The sequence below is a fragment of the Apteryx mantelli genome, chromosome 5 (genome assembly GCF_036417845.1).
Source record: "Apteryx mantelli isolate bAptMan1 chromosome 5, bAptMan1.hap1, whole genome shotgun sequence".
NCBI lineage: Eukaryota > Metazoa > Chordata > Aves > Apterygiformes > Apterygidae > Apteryx > Apteryx mantelli.
The window spans coordinates 77,344,003-77,366,788 of NC_089982.1; the positions used below are offsets into that span (position 1 = coordinate 77,344,003).

The window sequence follows — 22,786 nt, forward strand, 5'->3', positions numbered from 1 at the left end:
CCTCCCTCCGCTCCCTCCTCCCCCACAACGGCCGCCACCAAGCGGCCCCAGCCCCCACCCTGAGAGGGTGCGGCTTCCCGAGGCCGCAGACCAACAACCGCGCCGCCCATTGGAGGGCGCAAGCCGGGGGACTAAGCGGCTCCCCCATTGGCCGGGGGCGCGCAGGGGCGGTGCGCGGGGGGCGGCGGCGGCGGCGGGAGCGGGTCACCGCAGGGCGGGCGGGGGCCGTGGCCGTGGCCGGCCGGCGCCGCGCTCCTGCTGGGCGCTGCCCCTGGAGCCGGGCGGAGCTGCGGCGCTCCCCAGCGAGCGGGCAGAGCGCGAGGCGAGCCCAGCCCAGCCCAGCCCCTGCGCGCGGGGAAGGGCGTGCTCGTGGAGCCGGGCCCCGCGGGCCGGGCAGCACCGGCCTGCCCGCAAGCGTTGCCGTGAGAGGGCTCTCTGACCTACAGCCGTGACGGTATCTCATAGCTGGAAGCTGAAGCCGGTCAGGATCTATCCAGAAGCGCAGGCAGCTAGCGAGAGCAGTCACACTTGAGAGCAGCGTTGGTGAAGGTTAGAGAAATGCATGAAAACTTGAGGTGCTGAAGTCAGTAAACTCCAGTCTCGCAAGGAGTTGTATGCTTGATCTGGAAGTGCACAGAGATGCTGTGTGGCCTGTAGTACACAGAGGGCCTGATTAGATCTTTAGAAATCATCCTTTTAGATTTTCTTTGAAGAAATCTTTGAAAATCTGTATTTCTAATATAATCCCACTGTTTATGTTAGTGATAGGAAACAATGTATAGACTTCAAAGTTAACTCATTGTTAGCCATCTCCTTCATTTTCTGTACATTTTTACTATTATATAATTTTAAAACTGTTGCTTTACACTTATTTTAAATACAGTGGTTTATAGAATAGGGTCTACCTCAAGCAGTCAAAGAGTTGTGGGTCTGGAAATATGTTTTCAGAAACATTAAACTTCTCATAACTGTTATCCATACCCCCTACTCCCAAGTGATCCAAATGATCAGAAGAAAAATCGAATCCTGCTAGCAGAACCTGAGGGGTGTTTTCAGGAGCTACAGACGTCTCCCCTTTAGTATGTGGAATCCAGCCTGCTCCTCCTCCATTGAGGAAACACATTCCACTTACCTGGTTAGCGCTTTCTGGAAATTAATCTTCACTTGCTCACTGTTTAGAATAAAAAAAAAAAAAAAACAGGCCATGGAGATACATGGAAACTTGTATGTGGACTCAGGTGCTGAAGATGATGGTTTAGTTGCAGAGTGATGGACACGCAAAATAAGTTCTTCACATCTGGCAACAAGGCACTGCTGGATGTAGATCTGCATATTTAAAAATTACCCACAGTGGGACAGGTGTCAGTGTGACTACTAATAATTAGCAAATTATGTCTGAACTTTGAAAATGTTTTCCAAGAATTGTTGCTGTAAACCCAGAACATTAAATAAAATCACTTCACCTTCCTAGGACTAAATGCTGTTAAACATGATAGATGCATTTAGATACAAGATGGCTTCCTTTCATCCTTATTCAAAGTGTAAACAATTAGAATTGCAGGTGCTCTGCTCTGCACTTGCAAGGTCCAGACAGTCGCCTCGGGTATTGTCTTCCCCACAGCACCTCGTCAGCTGTCAAAGCTCTCTATCTTGGCATCTCATTTACCTCTCTTTTCCTTTGCTTGCCATAGCGGTTTAACACATAAAGCTCTCTTCTTATCCAGTAAAGTAAATGGGAGAACTGATCCATGTTAAAACTAACTCAGAAAAAAAAAATACTGCTTTGTTTTGATATGGATGGTTTCCCTATCCAGTTCACTGCATAGCTTTAAGAGCAGTGGTGCCAAGAAAGAAGGTGGTGTTGAGGTCAGAAGCAGTATCCAGAGACTGGGGGAGGGCAGAGCCATTTGTTTCATTAAGCAGTGCTGGCTTAAAGTGCTTGTATAACAGGGTACAGTGTCACAAGCAGCTTAGGCTGATCAAAGGATGCATTTTATCATTACACCTGTTTTGATGTAATGGTGAACTGCTGCAGGAGGGTGCAGTTCCTTTACCCCTCTCTTTCACTGCTGTACCACCCACTGAGCTGCCCAAGGTCACAGGCTCCTGCTACCCCCTTCCCACCTCTGTCCCACTCCCACCTGGCATCACATCCAATAATCATGAGGCCAGAGAGTGTATTCAATCAACTAACTGGAAAAAATGATGGAAAAATTGTTGGGGGGAGGGTGTGCAAAGTCAGCTTTCTGCTGGATCAGCCAGCTGAACCAACTTCCCTTGTGGCCAGAGATTGCTAAAGCTGATGCATGAGAGATTCATCTTGCCAATTCAGGTTTTGGTATGACCAGCTTCCTGAAGTGCCTCCTACCTCGCTGCGTGGAAGTCAGTGCTGGTGTAAAGGCAGAGGTAGGATCATGCGGGTAGAAGTATGAGGGAGGGTAGGACTGTGGCAGCCCTAAATTCAAACAGTTTAAACTACCATGGAATATATGCATAGAAAAAAAAACAAATACAGGCATTTTCTATCTTTCACACATACTAAAGAAATACACAGTACTACAAAAATAAAACATAAAAGAAAATATCAAGAAGCACTTCTGCATTGTCTATTTTAGACAAGAAAAAGCTGGTTTGTTTTTTCTAACTTTTACTAGTTGTCTTACAACATTACAGCTACAACAAAAGGTACAATAATATGATATAATATAGTGGTTTTTAGCCTGTGGTATCTCACCCTCTTTGAGGTCATTGTAGTACTTGTGAGGGATCTGGGAAAATGGCCAGGAAAGGCAAGCTCGTTACCAGTAACTACCATTTGCCATATGCATATCTGTGTGCATACTGGAGAATGCTTATTGGTCCATAAATAAAAAAAACACTATCAAATATTTACAGATAGTACCGTGTTCCCACAAAGAAAACCAAATTCAGTTCTGGTAAGGTGGTATAGATGTTCCAGTTGCTGAGTTATCAGCAATAAGTTGCTTTCTTTAGCAGGCTCAGCAAGCAACAGTACTGGATTCAGTTTAGGTTGTACAGTCTAAAATAAAATCAATGGCAATGCATTTATTTATAAATTATTTTCATTTGGGTTTACTAGGTATCATAAAAATAATATTGCACAATTATTTTTATGCAGCTGACCTCTTTACCTGACATAAGCATTTTTTGTTGACCAACAATGTAGAGTTGTCTGTGAGAAGCATACTAAGTTCATGTTGCAGATCTGGCATTAAAACATTCATCTTTTCCTTTATAGAGGGTGCACCTATTCCAGGTAAACAGTTCCAGGCCAGTTTTCTCACCTATAGGATGGGACGGGTAATATCTAAATAAGTCTCTCCCTATTTGCCTGCCAGAACATCAGTCTGTTCATTGGGCATTTCTGCGTAGGACTTGCTTCCCTACTGTGACTGTTCACTTTCATCTCACCCAGACCTTTTAGTCCACTTCTCTGACAAAGCTCTGGTTCCTCTAAATAAAATAAACCCTGTATGTAAATTCTCCACTAGTTTTTCCATAGGCCTTGAAAAGCAAGTCTAAGCCTTGAAATTTTGTCAGGTGCCAGCAAAGTAAAAGCCTGTCCCTGCAAAGTGCTGCTGATTAGTCATACAAGACTTGTGGAGAAGGGAGGGTAGGTGTAGATAAATATAAATCTTCTTTACAAAAAATACCAAACAAACAAGAAAAGTCCTAAAAGTGTTATGGTCTTACTGACATGCCAGACACTCTCCTGGTGTTGGTAAAGGTAGTTACACATAGGTAGCATTACTATTGAAAAGTTTGTGAGAAATTTTTCCTTGAAACTATTAAAGTTAAATGCACTTGCTTTTTGTCTATGACCTAATGGATTATCTTAATTTCAGCTGCAAAGAACAACAGTAATATCTCATGGTTTATGCATAGTATTACTAAAGTTGGTCAGTGTACTTAAGGTTATGCCAAAAATACTATTAAAAACTTTATTTTTGTCACAGCTGCATTCAGATTCTTTACAGGAGGGAGTTACTTTTTAATTTTATTGATTTATGTAACAAAGGCAAATCGTTCTGATTGTTTGAAAATAATATATGGAGATGATCTTTCAGGTCTGAGAAACATTTGATGAAACAACTACATAGAGAAAAAAACACATTCTGATCTACTTTCATCTCCTTCCACAATCAAAAACACATCTGAGGTTTATTTGAGCTAAATAATAAAAATAAAGAGAACTGAAGCAGCAGGTGGGGAGAGGGCAGAACAGCTGGAACAGACTGATATTAAATGTTCCCAGATTTTAATCTGAGAGGCCACTTTGGCTTTAAGCTTAAAAAAATATTGACTTTATGCTCAGAGAAGGAAAAAGGCATAGGAAGATTGCTGCACACTATTGAGATTAAATATAAATCTAGCTTCATGGCTCAGGCTGGCTAGTAAGAGAAGGGAGTGAGGTGCAATGATTGCTTTAGCCAAAAGCAAAGTAACCAATGAACTTTTTATTTTAATATTGTTAAAACACTGTTTGTGGGAGGCTTGGGGTTTGTTTTCCAAAATCCTTTTCCAAGTAAAACTGGTTCTTTTAATTGAAACATTAATGACTGAATAAACCATCACGTGCCTTCTAGATGTATGTGCTCTACAAGCTGCTTGTAATGCTAACTCTGGTGTTACTAGAACTGCTGAGATAGTTTTTAGCTGCTCTCTAATGATATCTTCATCATTTAGTAGAAGGAAAAGTGCCAGTGATGTAAGTTATACCTTTTGAAGAGACTAATATGAGTTACTTTTGGACTTAAAAACAGACCCAGGAGAGGAAAAAATAAATCAGGACAAGTTCAAAGTAATCAAGAAAGGACTGAAAAACATCTAAGATAAATGCGAAGCTTTGTAGTGTTAGAATATCAACTTTTGAAGTAATTTAAATCACATTTATTTTTAAAAGGCACATTTTCAGTAGTAATCCCATGGTTAGGGTGTGGCTGGCATTTATTTGGAAAAACAAATTAATATGAATGTTAGCATAGTGCAAGTCAAAGCACAACTAAATCACTGAAGCTTTAGACAGCTTGTGAGGCCACACCTGGAACATCTTTCATTATTTGCCCTGTAAGAAAACCCTTTAACAAGTTTATATGAAGTAGACTGTTCTTTTTTTCTGTGCTCAGGTGGGTACCATTTACATCAATGATCTTCAGTACAGCTGCATAACTCTATCCATGCAAAAAGCTTTCAAGGTCGGAATTTAAGTGCATATCAAGTTTCCAATAAAAGAACCAACTGTGTCGAGATTTGTACACAAAGGAAGTTAACACAAAGTGGTTGTTAAAAGGCAGAAAAGGTGATTACTCAAAGAAGGGTTAGGCACATCTCCCTGCTTTTTGTGCGTCAGTTATTATTGTCATTTCTGTACAAAATACACCAACTTCAATATGATTATGCAGGAGTTACGTTGAAAGGGATTCTTTGATATTTCTAAGATTATCTGCCCATTAGGGCCATGTCATGAACCTAGAAAGACTGGATTACCTGCTTCCAGGATAACTAGATATTCTACTAATGGAATACAAGTGATAGATAGTAATGACCATCCTGTATTTAAGATAAAGGAATGGAAGTCTTGAGGGAGCAGATTTTGGGGGTGGCTATGCGACAAGACTTTCTTAGTATCCTAAGCTCACTGAACTTCAGTCTGTCAGTTTTAAAGTGAGATCAAATGCTATCTACTCTGCAGAAAGTTTCAGTAACATTTTTAATTTGGCAACATTTTAGTAAATCTTCATATTATTGTATAACATAGTAACATTTTAATATTTGGCATTTAGTATGTACTTTGAGTTTTTACACTAGAAGAACTATGAGCTCTCCTATTTAAGAAGCTGCAAACACTGTTCTCTCAAGCACTCCTATTGCTAGAAAAGATACCTTGACTTCAAGGAGTTGAATATTTAGTAAGATGAAAATTCTTATGACATCACAGGATCTGTTTGCTGCTAGGTGAAGTATTTAATACTCAGAACAATCAGTAACAATTCTTTAATGCCTTATGATGTAGTTAATTTAGGCAGTGCTCAAATGCCTAACATCATGTAAATTCTCAAGGTATTTCAATTTAGAATAATTTAAACACAAGGAATATAAAGTTCAATTCATTTAGTTGTCATCTGGGTTAAAAGACATTCAGATGAGGAATTATCCTAAACAACATTGCTACTCATGTGAGAAACATGAGTGAAATATCATAAGCTTCAAAGACCTCTCCCATCAAGTTTTCACCTGAAGCTAAGCTTAGTGAAGCTAGAGCTTGAAGTCATGTAGGAAGGATTTCTACTCAAAATTCTAGGCACGTGGTCAGCGTCTGTATTCCTGTTGCATGGAACAGGCTGACCAGCAGATGTCACCAAATCCAAAATCATCACAGTGGAAGCTTCAGAAATCAAAACAAAAAAAAAAGTCACTTTGAACTTTTCAAAGCACTGATGCACCAGAGGCCATGAACATTCTCATTGCTTATTTACATTCATGTAAAAAGTGTTAAATTCTGATCTAGACAGTAGTCCACACGCTTCTGATGCAAAAAAGCACTGTGTAGCACCTTCATTGTCACTGAAGAATAACTTTCTGGGGAACAGATCATCTTTCATGATACACTATGTATTGATTGACGGTCCCTTGATGAAACTTGTATTTTCAAAACCACCCTAATATTTTTTCCTGAAAGAGCAATCTTCCCACAAATATCACTTGTAATACTTTTTGTTGCAAGTTCAGATAGAAAAGAGACTTTAAAACAAAACAAGCAACCCCCCCGCCACACATACACACACCTTTTTCCAAAACTGGTACCAATTATTTTGACTTGCATATTCCCAAACTCACAAACTGCATTTTCTGGCATTCCAAATAGTGTTTTTTTACACTTCTCCCTAACTATCTGAAAGATGAGGAGTTTGCAATAGGTTGTATATGTAAGAGGTTGAGTTGTGGTGAAGGAGAGAAGAGAGGCACAGGGGACAGACTATAAGTCATGCACACTGCCTTCCTTCTCTCCAACATCAGGAGTTTAGCTTCATCTAATCTTGCATACAACAGACTAGAGTAGTAACGTAGGAGCAAGGTGACAAGCACCTGCAGAGTGGTACGGAACCTTTCTACCTCTCCCTGGAGGGCTGCAGGGATTACCTAGCGTGCACCGTCTGCCTCCTATCCTGTATTCTGGAGACCTCAGAGAAACCAGCTAAGCTATGCTGCCACTTCTGAGCAGAAGGGCTGTTAGGTGCTGGGAAATGGAAAGGTCCTCTTTTCCTCAGCAAGCTCATAGAAAAGTCCTTTGGAGGCTGGGCTTCCTTGCTTAACACATACATCCCTCTTCCTCTGAGATGCTCTTTTTATTATGGTTGTACTTGCATTTTGTGTTCATAGATAAAATGACTGTTTTAATCCTCAACTCTACATACAAGAAACTTTGAAATGAATGGAAAATGGGTAATTTCCACACCCAGTCATGGTTGTCCAGTGACTGGAATGCCAAATTTCTGAAAGTGTTGCCTACATGATTTACTTAACAGGGTTGACGATCACAGTCAGAAGAATCAAGTACTATCTGACACAACTACAAATAAAAGCATTAAAACACACACTCATGAAGTTCAATGAGACTGTACAAAGTTAGATGAACTGGCATTGAAAGTTTATCCACTTCAGAAATATATATATATTTATATAAAAAAGGAAATTAACACAAAAATTTACATATTTGCAAATTTTGCATTACATAGGTAAAGACAGTGTTATGTTTTGTATGTTGGAATCAGATTACATAAGTATTTTTACAGTTTAAAAAAAGAGTATATGGTTGCAAAACAAAAAAAAATGCTATTACAATTCCATATCTGAATAGGACCCCAAAGATAGCAAGTATGGTTGTCCTGACGCAATGATGTCAGTTATTTCCAGAAAGAGCAGAATTTACTCTGCAGACAGTAAATATAAATACTGTATGATGCCAGAACTTGCTCTGCCTAATATTTTGGCTCAGTGGCTGAGCCTTCTTTACACAGCAATTCGTATCAGAGAAGTACTGAACCACAGGGATACTCATTAAAAAAAAAAAAAAAAAAAAAAGGAATTAAGAACTATTAAAATATCTGATCTCCAGCAGAATCTGGAATTTAAGTACTGCATATGCTTTAATTTATGCTCACAAGACCTTTTACAGGAGGAGCAGAGATCAAGTGACTGATACTGTGTGTGCGTGTCTTTCTCAAAAAAGACAGGAACCAAGGCAAGAAATTCTGGCTCTATATATGGCCCTAATATTACATCTTATTAGGGAGAATCTCTTGCGAATATGTTATAAATCCTACTTTATTGTTTACAAAAACAAAAAATTAATATTCTGTAATGTCTTTGTTCAGGTTTTTAAAGTTGTGACCATTTAACTGTAACAAGATTAAAACTGACATGTATAAACTTTGTAAAGGTAACAAAACAAAACAAAAGTTTATGGTATGGATTCAGACTCAGAAACTAGATAACCTCTACTCCTGTTTTAGGAATTACAGCAAAATTATTACAAGTCTTGTAAACATTATTAGAGATAAAATCATTATTACAGTACTTTTGAATTAAGAAAATTGTTTAAAAGGTCATTAAAATAGATTTCCCCTCTTTATGAAAATTCATGAATAGTGTAATTTCAATATAACCATTAAGTCCTTGGTTTTAGGATACTTGTCCCCAAAATATTTGGGAACAAAGCTTGAAAGCACCCTCCTAAAGCATATCATTAATGCTACAGTTTGTTCAGTGCTGATAGTACATTAAAACCAGATTTTATTTTGCACGCAACTACAAACCAAGTAGCAATTTTAATAATGGAAGAATTATTAGGGATTTACAGAACAGGGCAATATGCTTTGCCCTAGAACAGAACAGAATGTGATGAGCTGACAACCTGATCCAAGAGACTGACCAGGAAGTTTTATGGGGTACATTCATTAGTGATTGCAGCATCACATTTATGGTTTTAGATTTCTTCTTTTTATGCATTTAATTTTAAACCTTTTATGATAGCAATGTGAGAGAAAACGGCTAGTCAGAATTTGAGGTATTCATGACTTCCCCCCGCTTCCTCCCATTAAACTCATACACTCCTTTTTCTTTTCTCATACCCATTATAATATTAGTGGCACCTACCCATCCAGTTCTGAACTAGCAAATGGGGCTCCCATGAAAGCCAAATTAATATTATCCGTGCCTATCTGAAATGCTCATCATTAAGTAATACGTGGGATGCCATACCCGTATCAGCTGGACAGTTCCCTGATACTGATCACTGCAGACACTGGAATCAGAAGTTACACGTATGTATGGGATGGCTTTAAAAAAAGCCACATTTCTTGATCATCTTTACCTATAGTAAACCAAATTATTTGCATAAAAGTCTTCATTATTTACAAATCAACAATACAAGTAAAAAAAAAAAAAAAAAAAAAACCAACTCTCAGTTAAGCACCAGTACTGACTTAAGGAACAATACCTTCAAGTCAGAGTATTAGTATTCCCTGTCACAAGTGAATTCTGATGTACTTTCAGAAGTTTCCCTTTTCTGCACAGGTTGTATCCATAACATTTCTTTGTTCACATCCATCCTACGTGTTCCGAGGAGATTAGTAATAGCAGCAGTTTTATAAAAGGTGCAGGTATCACAGACAGCTTTCACAGCATAATCAGTTCAGATCTTTTTAAAAGAAAGGGCCATAAAATCCACTGATGTGGATTGCAAAGTTTACCAAGAGTTCATTAAACAAAGTCTATACACAACCCAAGTGAGAACAAATGGTTGAAACAGACTCAGTTTGTGTGTGCAAACAACAGGTAGTCCAACAGTGGCATACGTCCGCATTTAATTCGGAGATAGCGGGGAGCCCATTTTTCCTCAGCATCAGTGAGTTATGCCAGCCATGTCATCTTGGTTTAGAGTAACCATAAGGACACTGAAGAATTAGGTTGTCATGACTAGGTAAGACATGAGTGCTGTAGTATTCAACCAAACTTCCCATGTTCAAAAACATGATCTCCGCATCCAGGTAAAACCTGCAATCCTGTTGTAGAACAAAAACATATGTAATCATTGGCAGTAATTTTTCCTACTCAGGGAGTTACAAAAAATTTTCAGTCATCATCATTGGAACTAAGGAGCCCCTTCAAACCAGCTACTGCTTCGCAAGCTATTCCCTCAAGCAAGTGTAAGTCCACAGTGGATTCAGGTATTTAATATTCCCACCTTCAGGATTTGACTGGATTTTGACTTTTAGTTCTGATATACACATACACACGTGCACACACACAAACTTCATATATAGTACAGATACTAACCTTTTCAAAGATTCTGTAGTTTCTCACTTTTTCTGCAGATTCATCCCATACAACCAATACCTTGAAAAATAAAAACACAACATAGTCTACGTTAATAAGCATGTCTAAGCCAATGTATTGTTAAGGAATTAGTTACAATCAGTTGACCAGTCTAAAAAATTTTTACTGAAATTATGACAGGGAAGTGATTGCCTCAGATTCCCTTGCTTTAAGGAAAGAGCCCATCTAAATTGTTAAGTACTTTACCATACATAAGATACAATATCTCTAAATCAAGACCATTAGTTGCCATAGTTTTTTGGTAGATTCAGCTATTGCAAGTTACCTTTCCAGACTTAGTAGATGAGTTCCTAATGCAGTATAATCCATTTTGTGGTTGTCCTCTTGGGCTATTAGCTTTAAATGCCCTAAAAATAGAGCAATTACATGTGTTAGCATTTTCTGAATCAGATAAATAGGATGCATATGTTCTTAAAATTCTTAAAGCTATCTCTATTTCTGTCATAATAATTCATAGTATATCATATCTGATAGAACTTCACTGTTCTAGCATCTGAACCTGCAATGCAGTACTGAACATCTGGTTTTTCTGCCCATTTAGCATCCTGGCACGACAACCTTTTCCAGATGGAGCAAAATCACTCTGCAAGTACTATGCATTTTCAACTGATACAGGAACACTGAACTAACTCCCCTAAAAAGCAATTTTCATATTAAAGGGATTAAAATATTAGTCTTTTGTTTTTAAACACAAATTATATCTCCCACAAAATGATTTTTCTGGACTACTGCTCAGCAGTTTTTTGTAGGATTTTTAAGCAACTGTTTTAAAGTTTCATCTACCTTTCAACTTCAAAGGATTCAGAGGTATTAAGAAATACTGATTTAGGCAGCTCAACCTGTAAGAAAATACAAACAAAAGATCACTACACATAAGGGAAACTCAAAATGCTAGCAACTTGTTAAGCAAATATGCTACAGCCATCAGTATCTGAATTTATTATGGTGTATTAACATTTACTTTATGCTTATTTCTTCTATAAGAATATTAAAAATCCAAATTTGTCAAGACATTCCTTAAAGCTGAAAATCATGCAGCACTATGTTGAAAGTTCCCTTTTTCTAAAAGAGGCACCTGAGAAGCCCCCCAAAGTATCCATAAACAAGAAAAATAATTATCTTTGAGAATGGACTGTCTGCTTCAACTTACTTTTTCATAGTCTTCATCAGAATCATCAGCAGGTTGGTTTGGCTTGGCAGGTAGTGCTGGTTTTTCAAATGAGAAGCTTCTGAAACTCTGCCCATCTGGTGGCGATCTCCTGGCAGAAACAGAACAAAAACTGAAGGACATGTCCTTAGGAAAACAAAACAAATATACACAAAACACTGAAGGTATAATAAAAGTAGAACTGAAGAGCAAGTTTCAGTTTAGGGCTTATGCCAGAATAACAATAATTTAGGTTGGAAGGGACCTCGGGAGGTTGGGAGGAGGTTGGGACCTCTTATTTAGTCCAACCTCATGTACAGAGCAGATCCCACTGGATTGGGTAGCTCGGGGCTGTGTCCAGTCACGTTTTGATTATCTCCAAGGACCAAGATTCCACAGCCTCTCTGAGGCAACTTGTGGTGTTTGACCACCCTCATGGTGAAAAGTTTTTCCTAGTATTTAGCTGTAATTTTACTGGTTGTGACTTGTCTGTTGCCGCTCATCCTATCACTGTGCACCTCTGAAGAGTCTCGCTTTGTTTTCTTCATACCCTCCCATTAAATAGTTGTAGACAGCAATAAGATCTCCCATTAGCCTTCCTTAAGGTTGAGCAAATCCAGTTCTCTCAGCCTCTCTTCACATGTCATGTGCTGCAGCCCATCAAACATCATGGTGGCCTCCACTGGACTCATTTCAGTATATCAATGTCTTTCTTGTACTGTCTTTAACAGGGTTTATTATTCATTCTTCAGAACTGCTAAGCAATCTGATGGATAAAAATATCTTCATCTGCCTCACCACTGTTGCTAGTCCCAAGTCCCTTACTAAAGGAGATCTTAATAAAGAATGAAACACGCATTTCCTGTCTCCATAGAAGGCTAAAATTCTTTTTGCAGTTGACTCAAGTTCTGACAGAAAGGCTTCTTACTCACTACAAAGGCTTTTAAGTCTTGAAGAGACACCCCAAAACAAATGAACTACTGAATTTTGGTGTAATTTTTTTTTTGTCTATTATTTCTTTTAGAACTATTTCAGAAGCTACATTTGTTGCAAAGTTTTCGAAAACCAAATACCCAGGCAAAAGAGCACAACGCAGTGGGGAAGAGAGGTATGGTGCAGGGAAGAGAAACTGTCGTTGTTGTAGATTTGATAAATAGTAGGTCTGTCATACAAATATGCAGTGGAAAATCTGATGCAGGATTGCAGTTTCATACTTACTGTAACTGGGGACATAAAGACTTCTCTGGTCTAGGCTTGAATCCTGGCACAGGGGGCTGGTGGCCTGGCACGGGTGGCTTTGGAAGTACTGGTGGTATGAACAGTCCAGGTTTACCATGTTCTCTTGGCACTTTGATGTCTGCTGGCTTTTCAGTTAACTGTGACAGTTTGGGTTTACTGCTTGGTAGTGGAGGAGGAGTTCGTGGTGAAAGGTTTAAGTTCTTTAGCTTCTCGCATCCTTCTGGAGTAGTGAGAACTTGAGGGAGAGGCTCTGAGGGCAACGGGCATGATTCTTTGATACAGACAGGCTTTTTGAAAAGAGGTAGAGGGGGTACAGGAGGTGGCTGTTCACTTATTCTCCAGTTTGAGTGCTGAATCTTTAGATTAGATTCAGCTCGGCAATGTAACTGGGGTTCTCTCACGTTTGAAAGATCCTCTGGTTTGATATCAGGTAAGCCTCTTTTAGGAGGTGGTGGTGGTACAGGCCCAACAGATTTGCCAGCAAAGGAATGGGCCCTTGATTCTGAGAAGGCAGCTTTTCTGACATGAGGAACTGGCGGAGGCGGGTAGGCCGGGGGCAGGACCATGATATCTACACAAAGAATACACCCAAAAAACATGGCACATTGAGGAGAAACAAAATACGTCAAGAAACTAGACTTTTCAATTTTTTATCTTCTGTGTGATTTAAGTTATTTAACTGGCATTTGTTCTCATAGTACCTAAAATGATGGATAAATATTTAACTTTCAACACAATTCTGAATGTTGTAAGTAGTAAAATCCTGCAGCCTTTATTCAGGCATAGCTTATGTTGACTTAGCAAGGAATTTTGTCTTTGTTAAAAATAAAGAGGCTACATTAAAAGCATTATCCCTCCTCCTGGCTGATGACTAGATCCAGATCCTTCTAGAGCAGACCTTCCAGAAAACATGACCTTCAAGGCATGTAAACACTTTCTGTAAATTTTTACTGCTATTACTAGACACTAAATACCTCTCAAGATTAGATACCTGTTCATTACTTTATTATTTTAACCACCTGCAAAGCTTTAGACACGCTAAGCCAAAGAATGATTTGGCATTCTACATGAAGATGACCTCCACTGGTGGCCTTTATGTGAGGGGAATAAAAGAAATCACATACCATCTTTCCCCAGGTCAGGAGTATCTGGTTGCAAGTAAGATTCATCCTCTTCCTCTTGGTCATAATCTGCAGATAAAGATAAATGTGTCAAACTCTGATAAGTATTTCTGGAACCATGAAAGAATGTCAAGTATTTACTGCTTTTTTAATAAACAAATATTTTTCAGTTAAAAAATTAAAGGCTTAGGGTTAGGGTACTTTGTGGTGACACCTTCTAGTATCATAGCCTGCCGGAGAAAAATCCAGATCAGTTGCAGAGACGCAACTACACATGGAGACATTGGCAGAAACAAGTTGGAAAAAGAAAAACCCTATTACAGAAACATTTACGATTTTGCAATATGGAATCCTAAGAAAGCTTAGTGATTTACAAAACAGTTAATTCCTTTGCCTTGCTTTGGCAACAGAAAAATGCATCACAACAAATAACTTTAATGGTTTCAGTGTTGCCTTTAACTGTAAGTCAGAATAATCAAGAAAAGATTATGCTGCTTCTAGGCAGTAATTTCTCATCATTGACTACGTTAGGAGCTTCAGGGACAATATGTAGCATTTCCCCATGGAAATCCATTTTAAAAAGGTGATAAAATCAGAAAGTTGTTCTCATTTTCCTAATTTAGATATTTAAACTCCTTCTAGACCTCTTCAGACATAATTCCCATTGCATATAACCATTCCACCCCTACACACAGGGGCCCTAACCACAACCCTAGACAAAGTGCTGCCAAATCTGTTTTCTTCTGCTTTGCAACAACTGAACCGGATTTCCTCAAAAGCCTCACTCCCACTGGTTTTGTCCTAGTCAGGAAGAATAGTCAGGAATTTCCTCTCAGGAAATGAGAGTACTTGCTCCAATCAACCCTACCCCTAGAAATCTGAAAGAGCGGATGGGAAAATGCCTAGTAAGGGAACTAGGTTGAACCTTGGGGCAAGGCTCCTCGTGTTAGATTTTACTAATGTGTTTCTTGACTAGGAAGTCAGTTGCTAAAATATGTTGTGAATACCTGTCTGACAGGCTTTCTGTAGTGTCCTCATTTCTAATTAAAAAATTAATACACTCAGCCAGAACTGTTTATTGTGAAGCAACTACAGCGAAGAACAGATGTCAAGCGTTGAATAAAAGAGAAACCATGCTCAGAATGAGAGTCTGGGAGCCTTAGTTTAAAAGTTACTCAGTCTGAAAGTCGCTGAAGAATGTTACCCTATGCGTTTCTCATAGGCCAATCTCCCATGCCTAATGTGAGACCTTACAGAACTGAGAGGACGATCAATCCTGTTTCATACTGAACAGCCTACGGACACAGATGCAACAACATCCCAGTGTGAGTAACAGCCCATTTTGCAGGACAGGTGAATTAACTTCATAGGCTATACTAGAAGTAACTAGTTCCACAGTATTTCACTGTATTGTCTAAGTTTTCAGAACGCACTTTCAAGTGACTAATACTTTAAGCGGCTTTTACTGAAATAACGACAGCTTAATCCTCTTATTATCAAGTTTAATAAAGACCACTTTGTATTTCCACACTATGACCTATGGACATACTCAAATGTTTTACCTTTTTGCTAAATCTACAAACTTTCCAACATGCAGCCTTAATAAGTGTTTAAAATAGTATTATTATGGTGTCAAATACCTCCTAGAAAGGTCTGAATCACTTCAGTTACCATTTCTTTTCACTAGTGGTTTATGGTACAGAATATTTGTTTCCGATTCTAAATTACAACAGCTCTACATCCCTTTAACAATATGGATTTACAGTTCTCAGCTGCAAACTGGATCAGACATAATCAGACATATTTAAGCCACAGGCATAGTTCCTGTGGATTCGAGGTGCACGGGGGAGGGGATAAAAAATAAATAAATCTTATTTTTCAGTGTCTACAATTGTCACCTTCATTATCTGCTGAGTGGTGAGAATACTTGATATCAATGGGACGTTCTACTGAGCCATAGAAACTGTCTGCATCAGAACCAGAATCACTGCAAAAGAAAAGATAGAGTCCATTTTGCATCACTGTGATAATGGTCTTGGAACACTAATGATTTCTACTTCTGCACTGGAAAGGAATGCTGGAAAAGCAGAAGCAATCATTCCTATTTCCCAATTAACAGACAAATAGTTTGCTGTCATTTGAAAGTTTGTGTTTGTTTTACACAGAGTTGACATTTTAAATTCTCATAATAAGATTTACTTCTGTCATTACATCCTTTAAAATATGTATTAGGAAGGCTTTCCATTCTTGGGGCTTATTGAACCTGTTATTAACAGTACATTACTTGTAGCTGCAAAGAGCCAAAAGCAACACTATCAAAAGGAAGAAAAGGAAATAAGGATTAAGGGTTCATACCTGAATTCTGTTATTGTTTCTTTCTTCTCATGGTAGTGATCTATTTCCCTCCTCAGGGATAGCATCCAGTTCTTAAAACAAACAAACAATATTTAAATTGTTAAACAAACATGCACTGTATTTGTTCTCTGTAAAGCTAGAGTAGCTACACCTAGGAACTTGCATCAAAATAATATTTATCCTAACTTTACAGAAGTATCAAGAGGATTTATTAGTCAAAATCTTTTGACTATCTAAAATCCTAAATGTATTAAAATATTAAACTTCCAATTTATGAATTTCAAGCTATTATTTCTAAAACTATTTGTTCATAGTCTATTTATGGGTCAGATTTCCCACTTTATCAAAGATTTAACACACAAACATTCATTCCTTGGCTAAAAATAAAACCAGAAGTATGAAAAAGTCATGACATCTAGTATCATACTTTTAGCCATTCCCTAAATCACAACTTGGACTCACACTAAGATAACATTTAGAACTTCAGGTGTGATTTTCAAAGGTGCCCAAAGAACCAAACACACAAATTCCAGTGGCAGCTGAGCATCCAGTTCATATAGATTTCAGGCAAGTCCAAGATTCACTTTCCTTCTTCTCTTGCAATATAGTTTTCCTCGACACAGAAAGATACCTTTCTTTCATCTTCAGAAGAAGCAGAAAAAAACCATGTCCTGTGCTTCTTGCTAATGTGAACTAACTTGAAAGGAAACACATTGCTTGACGTTGTCTCTTCAGCTGCCCGCATAACCCTGAAAAACAGAACAACCAATATATAAAAAGCCTGATCTATAAAGTTAATTATGTTGTGCAAGTCAAAGCTGATAGAAAGTGGTTTTACCAGCCAATTTTGCCCTACTAAAAATAACCCCAAAACCCGGGAAAACACCACCAGAATACCCATACATGCTTTTGTAGCACTTCTGCCATTAGAGTGGTAGAAAGGACAATGCAAAAGTGCTGACAGGAGAAAAAGCGCTAGTTGAACCACCAGCCAGACTTAAATATAGATGTGTTAACTTAAGCCTGTTCAATAAATAATTATAATGAATTGGGTTAATTCGCAAGCTTCACACTATTGTAGGAAGTATTTAGGCACCTTGTAATCCTTATTTCAGAGAGGCACCGAGAAGAAATCAAAACACAGGTTTTCCATGAATGTAAAAAGAGAGCTAATATTAAAAGTTAGCTTATTTTTTTCCATTTTTTTCCTTATAAATGCTATCTTGCAGAATTTTCTCATTTGAGAATCTTCTGGGGAAAAAAATAAAAGTAAAGAAACATATCTAACACAGTTTGGGAAAGCGATAGAGTGCAAAATAGCATTTATAAGGGAAAAAGTGGAAAAAATTACCGGGGCTTTCTCTGCTGTTGGTCCTAAACTTTTTAACTTGCCTATTTCCTCATACAATGCAGTATTTCCATGAGTCACTAATATTTAGGGAAGTTGGTTTGCAAACCTAGAAGAAAGATCATCAGAACCATTTGACTTTCGGTGAGGTACCCAGTCCGGATGAATTTGGAGGAGGGGCGGGGGAGAGGGGTGGAAGTCTAGTCAATACCCAGCAGCTGCCACAATGTGAACTGCAAAATGTTTTTATAATTAGATATCACATCTTTTTAGAAACCCAATCCTAATTTTAAACTGCAGGTTGAGGTTTCCTGCATCTGTTCAGCCCTGAACAAAGCTGGAAAAGGAACTGCAAATTGTCTTACTAATTTAAGAATAATAAGGATGTTAACGGAGGAAATACCCACGGTACTGCAGGGAGGGTACTAATGATTGTTCTGAGTCACTAGTGAACTCAGCACTCTCTCACCTACCCACTCAACATGTAAAAGCTATTGAACGAAAAGTACAAAATAAAAGTCCACTGAAGATTTAGAGAGACTGTCACTTTATGCAACCACCCAGTCTACCAAATGAGTTTCTTTCATTTCAGACTATTTCAATAATGCTTGTGTCTGTGCATAACCCTAAGCATGACCTGCCCCCAGTTCCAGCTAAGCTTTGTACAGCTCGCTATAATACAGACATAAACAAGCAATGAGACAGTCCTCAGCATTTACAAATCCTATAGCATTTTTCACACTAACCTGAATATAGAAGCCAGCATCATAGCCAAGTTACAGTGAGGGCTGCTTATATAAGTTCATTTTGAATTTTTAATTAGCTACGATGTTTTCTACTACATTCCCATAAAATGTGCCATTGCTGTGGTCAGTTAAAAAGCTCTCACATTTTAATAAAACATTCCCTTACCTGAAAAGTCTGAGAAACTATGCAGTACAAGAATGACACACATGTATATGAGTACAATAAAATTCCATTGGTTAGGACCAATAATGTGATATTCTCTACATTCAGTATCTGATTAGTTCTTTCTTAGCATCAAATTACAATAGTATTTTTCTAAATTTACTTTGGAATTCTATTAATAGGACTTGTATGTATGCGGCACTCAAGCAGATTCTGATAGTACTGGCTATCTTGAAAGCCATGTATTTTTGTCTTCAACTTAAAAAGCAAGTATCAAAATAACATGTAGTTATTTATATTTATATATATATATATTTATAAATACATATATATATTTATAACATGTAGTGAAATGAGTCACAGATTTTGCACACACATTCTCTCATTTATCACTCTTGTAGTTGATTTAGTTATGACACTGACTAGAATTACTGAATGAGTAACTCCATAAACATTCCTTTTTTTTCTAATGGTCATGGAAATCACTAGAATCAAAGATCATTTGTCTGAAATAATTCACATCTATCTGCATGTGCAAAGTCTGCATTAAATCAGGAACAAAAGTAAACCCACTGCAATTTTAACAGCTTTACTGGAGAAGTTACAAAAGATGAAGGGCATACATTTGTAAAGCACAGGAAACATCATACATATACAATTTGAAAGGAATACATCTCTTGGAATTTGAGATGAGTGCTTAACACCAACAACAGATATAGTTCAATTTAACTTTGTTTGAAATGAAAACCACAGCCCCCTTAGTAAGTAAAAGGAGCTTGGGTATTAAATAAGCTCTATGGCACTCACCTGTTATAACCATTTAAAGAAAATGCACCCTGTGGAGATGCAGATGTGCTACTCTTAAAGTAGTAAATACATCCCTCATGAATAATCACAAATCTCAAAGGCCCTGAAAAGATAAAAAAAGTGAGCAAAAAAATAAATCCAATGCAAGCACATTTCTAAATTCTTAAACAAATATTCTGCCCAAGTTAAGAGGATCTAATTAATTGGTCATTACAAAAAATGGCATATACTAGTTGAATGACAGCTGACTGATGACGATTCGTTAATCGTGTAGTAAAGCAGTCCATTCACAGGCTTTTAGAACTGAGGGTAGCATTTGCTTTCCTCGTTTGAGAGGCAGCTGATCTGACAACTGCAAAAGGAACATCAGAGAATGCAGGTCTGACCTTTATCTATGTTCTTTTCCCGGAGGAATAAGCTAAACTAAGAGTGCAGCCTGAAACAAGATGGGAGGAATGTAGCCACAGGCTAAAAAAAAAAAAAAAAAAATACATATTTATGTTCACCCCAAAACCATTATAGTGTTTCTCTCTCTTCCTTCATCTCAGGTACATAAAGCTGGCAATAAAACAGTGTTTTCTTTTCTAAACAGTCAAGTGCCAACACACTTTCTTCCTTTGACAAAGGCAGTAATAGTAACCTTTGTTCTTAATTGTATTGTTTCATTGTAAACAGGGATAGCAAATGAATAGAATATAAATAAATCTAAAGCCTTAAATTTCTTCTTGTAAAGGGATTCTGATTCCAGAAGCAATTACTGTTATTAAATACAGCCTAATCTTGGCAATAAGAAAATTTCCACTTCATGGAGAGGAGATTGGGATATTTTTTCAGTACAACAGATGAATTCCAGCTGGAAAAAAAGCTGAGTACTAATTTCTTTCAGAAAAAATATTTGAAATTGATACATCTCTACTCCTAAAAAATCTTTCTTTTGAAGGTCTTGACAGGAGATTTAACTGCACATAAGAAAATGAACCACAACACTTTCATTTAAGATTTAGTTCCAGAACAGTTAAAGCAAATCTGTCAACATGGGTATTTTATACGTATATTCCAGTACAATTTCAGTACAATACAGACAAAGTAAGTGAAAGACTGGCTTTATTAAAGAGCCTGCTAACACAAAACGTTTATGGCCCCAAAGGCAAGCATTTAAAACAATGACATTTAATTTAGTTAATACCTTATTCAACTTACACTTCAAGATCTGCAGTTGAGTGCCTCCTTTTTTATGAAGATACCCTGATTTGGTCACTCCTCCAGGCATTGTCAAAAGATTTTGTGCTCCAATTGCCTTCATCGGGACTGGCCAGACCTGCTCCTCTGAGGCCATCGTTCTGCAATTTGGAGTAATTAAAAAGCTATTTAGAAGTTATATTTTGTTTTAAGAAATGAGTACAGAGAAACACAGTTCATTTCCTTAAACATGTTTTCCAAACAACTAACATGGTTCAGCAGTCAAGTATGTAGCACAGACGGGTGTTCATAGATTCCAGGAAGTTTGTGATGTATAAAAAAACCATGGTGCAGAAAGTCCCAATTTATTTTTATATAGCTCATAAGAGTGATTGACAGCTGTTGAAACAATGGAAGAATGCTTAGTAAATGCAACTTAAATACTTATATTAAAAACATGGCCCAGATCTTAATACTGTGAGGCTTATCAGGCGACTGATGAGAAAGAAAATCAGTTTCTTCTCCAAAGTTGTATGTCACACAAGTACACAAAACTTAATTTTCTGTACAATAAGGGAATCAATATTTGGATTTAAACAACTGGAATATCCACCAATACTTACCTCTCATATTTACATGTTTTACTCTAAATGAAAGCATGTAGTATATAACCCTATATTGGATGTCATATGTGACACAACAGGCAGTGCAATTCAAGTTAATACCAGACTGTTGCAGGCTGCCATTTAATTAAAATATAAATTATTAATGCCATGCTGCACTAAGCATCTTTGTAATTACAACTCTTTCTGCTGTTATCTTACACGTTACCAAGAAATTAGTCTCTTAATTACTAATTTTATCTGTTTGATGTATCTCTAGGAGACCCTTCTTTCTTCAACTGGCAACTGAAGTATTTAGAACTGTATAGCCCTACCATACAATACAGGAAAAAAAATAATGTATGAACTGAATAGAAAGTTTGACCTGCACATGCAGTGGTCTATTGTCTTCAGGTTTAGGGTTAGAGACTTCTGCCAGAAAGAGGCAACCTAATAAAGTTCATCTGCAAATAAAACCATTTAAGCAGTTTCTGATAAGGAAATGATGGTTTAGAATCTTGCAGAAAAGTCAAAGTGAGGGAAATAGTGTGTTCGTCAGCTGGTTGTGACACCAAACCACACTGCAGTTCTGTTAAGAGTGATTGCCTTGAAATCATGAATGCCAAAGTACTGTATGAAGTTTTTTCTTTTAAGAACTGACACATCAACATTCAAACATTTGAAATTAATTTATGATTAAGTGATTTCAGTCTGTTCCTAGTTACATTCAGGGGAAAAAAAAAGAGAGTAAAAGTGGAACCTTTTTATTCAGCCAAAAATACTCTGATCTCAGTTATATTGATCTAACTCCATCTCAATGCCACCAAATAGCTTCAAGCTCAGTATGGGTCTTCAAATCCTGTCTGCTTATTCAACAAAGAACAGACCAAGAGGACTTAAGCACCTGGCCCTTAGAATGAAACTATAATCCCAGTGTTATGTACTTTAGTCAGAAAGTACTTATCAGAAAATGGAGAGTTAAATGTCTCAGAGCAGTTATCCAAAATAACCAGCAAGCTGAAATTTCCACCAAGCCAATGACAAACACTGGGCAACAGGGGTATCCATGATAATCCAACCAAACCACCCTAGGTAAATATTGAAAACAAATATTTAAGTCATGGTGGCCTTCTATGTGGGAATACAGTAGTTAGGCTAGTCACTAAAATGCTCCTGGATGGGGCACTTTCTTCTTCTCCCAGAAAAGCCAGAACATCCCAGGGGTGGCGGGGGGGGGGGGGGGGTGTCACGGAAGCAGAGGAACAGAGGAGCAAGCAGGTAAGGAATCCAGTTCTACAGTACGGCGACTATGATTGAACTAAGGAGGAAGATTGGCAAAGCCTCAGGTTCCTATTCCTCTAGTCACAATCATTTCTTACTTTTGTCTTCCTACTATAAAACAGTCCTGACAACAGAGACCAAACCTCAGAAATTCCCCATCCTAGCCAACTGAGCAAAAGGACATGTGGCTGAACTCAGCCAAATGTGTATTATATAAGCTTAAAAAACCACCTAATATACCAGGCTTTCCAATGGATTTACAGGCTGTTGTGCCTATTTTCTGGATCTCACTGTGGCTTATACCACTCCCAGTATCTGCAGGCTCCTCAAGCACTTTTCCCCAAACACATTTTCACTTTTCTTGACAGTGCAAAACCAT

The 22,786-nt window shown here is 37.9% G+C and overlaps 1 protein-coding gene across 1 annotated transcript; it reads right to left on the reverse strand.

Annotated features, from left to right (window-relative positions):
• Positions 1 to 7,662: 7,662 nt before the first annotated feature.
• Positions 7,663 to 20,854, reverse strand: SH3BP2 (SH3 domain binding protein 2). The gene is made up of 13 exons (XM_013959942.2): positions 20,795 to 20,854; positions 20,546 to 20,685; positions 19,346 to 19,448; positions 16,913 to 17,030; positions 16,282 to 16,352; positions 15,825 to 15,913; positions 13,930 to 13,995; positions 12,785 to 13,376; positions 11,570 to 11,678; positions 11,203 to 11,258; positions 10,685 to 10,766; positions 10,360 to 10,419; positions 7,663 to 10,085 (listed from the first exon to the last, which is right to left on the reverse strand). The coding sequence occupies exons 2-13, from the start codon at positions 20,679 to 20,681 to the stop codon at positions 9,948 to 9,950; spliced, it is 1,620 nt and encodes a 539-aa protein (XP_013815396.1). The 5' UTR covers positions 20,682 to 20,685; positions 20,795 to 20,854; the 3' UTR covers positions 7,663 to 9,947.
• Positions 20,855 to 22,786: the final 1,932 nt, after the last annotated feature.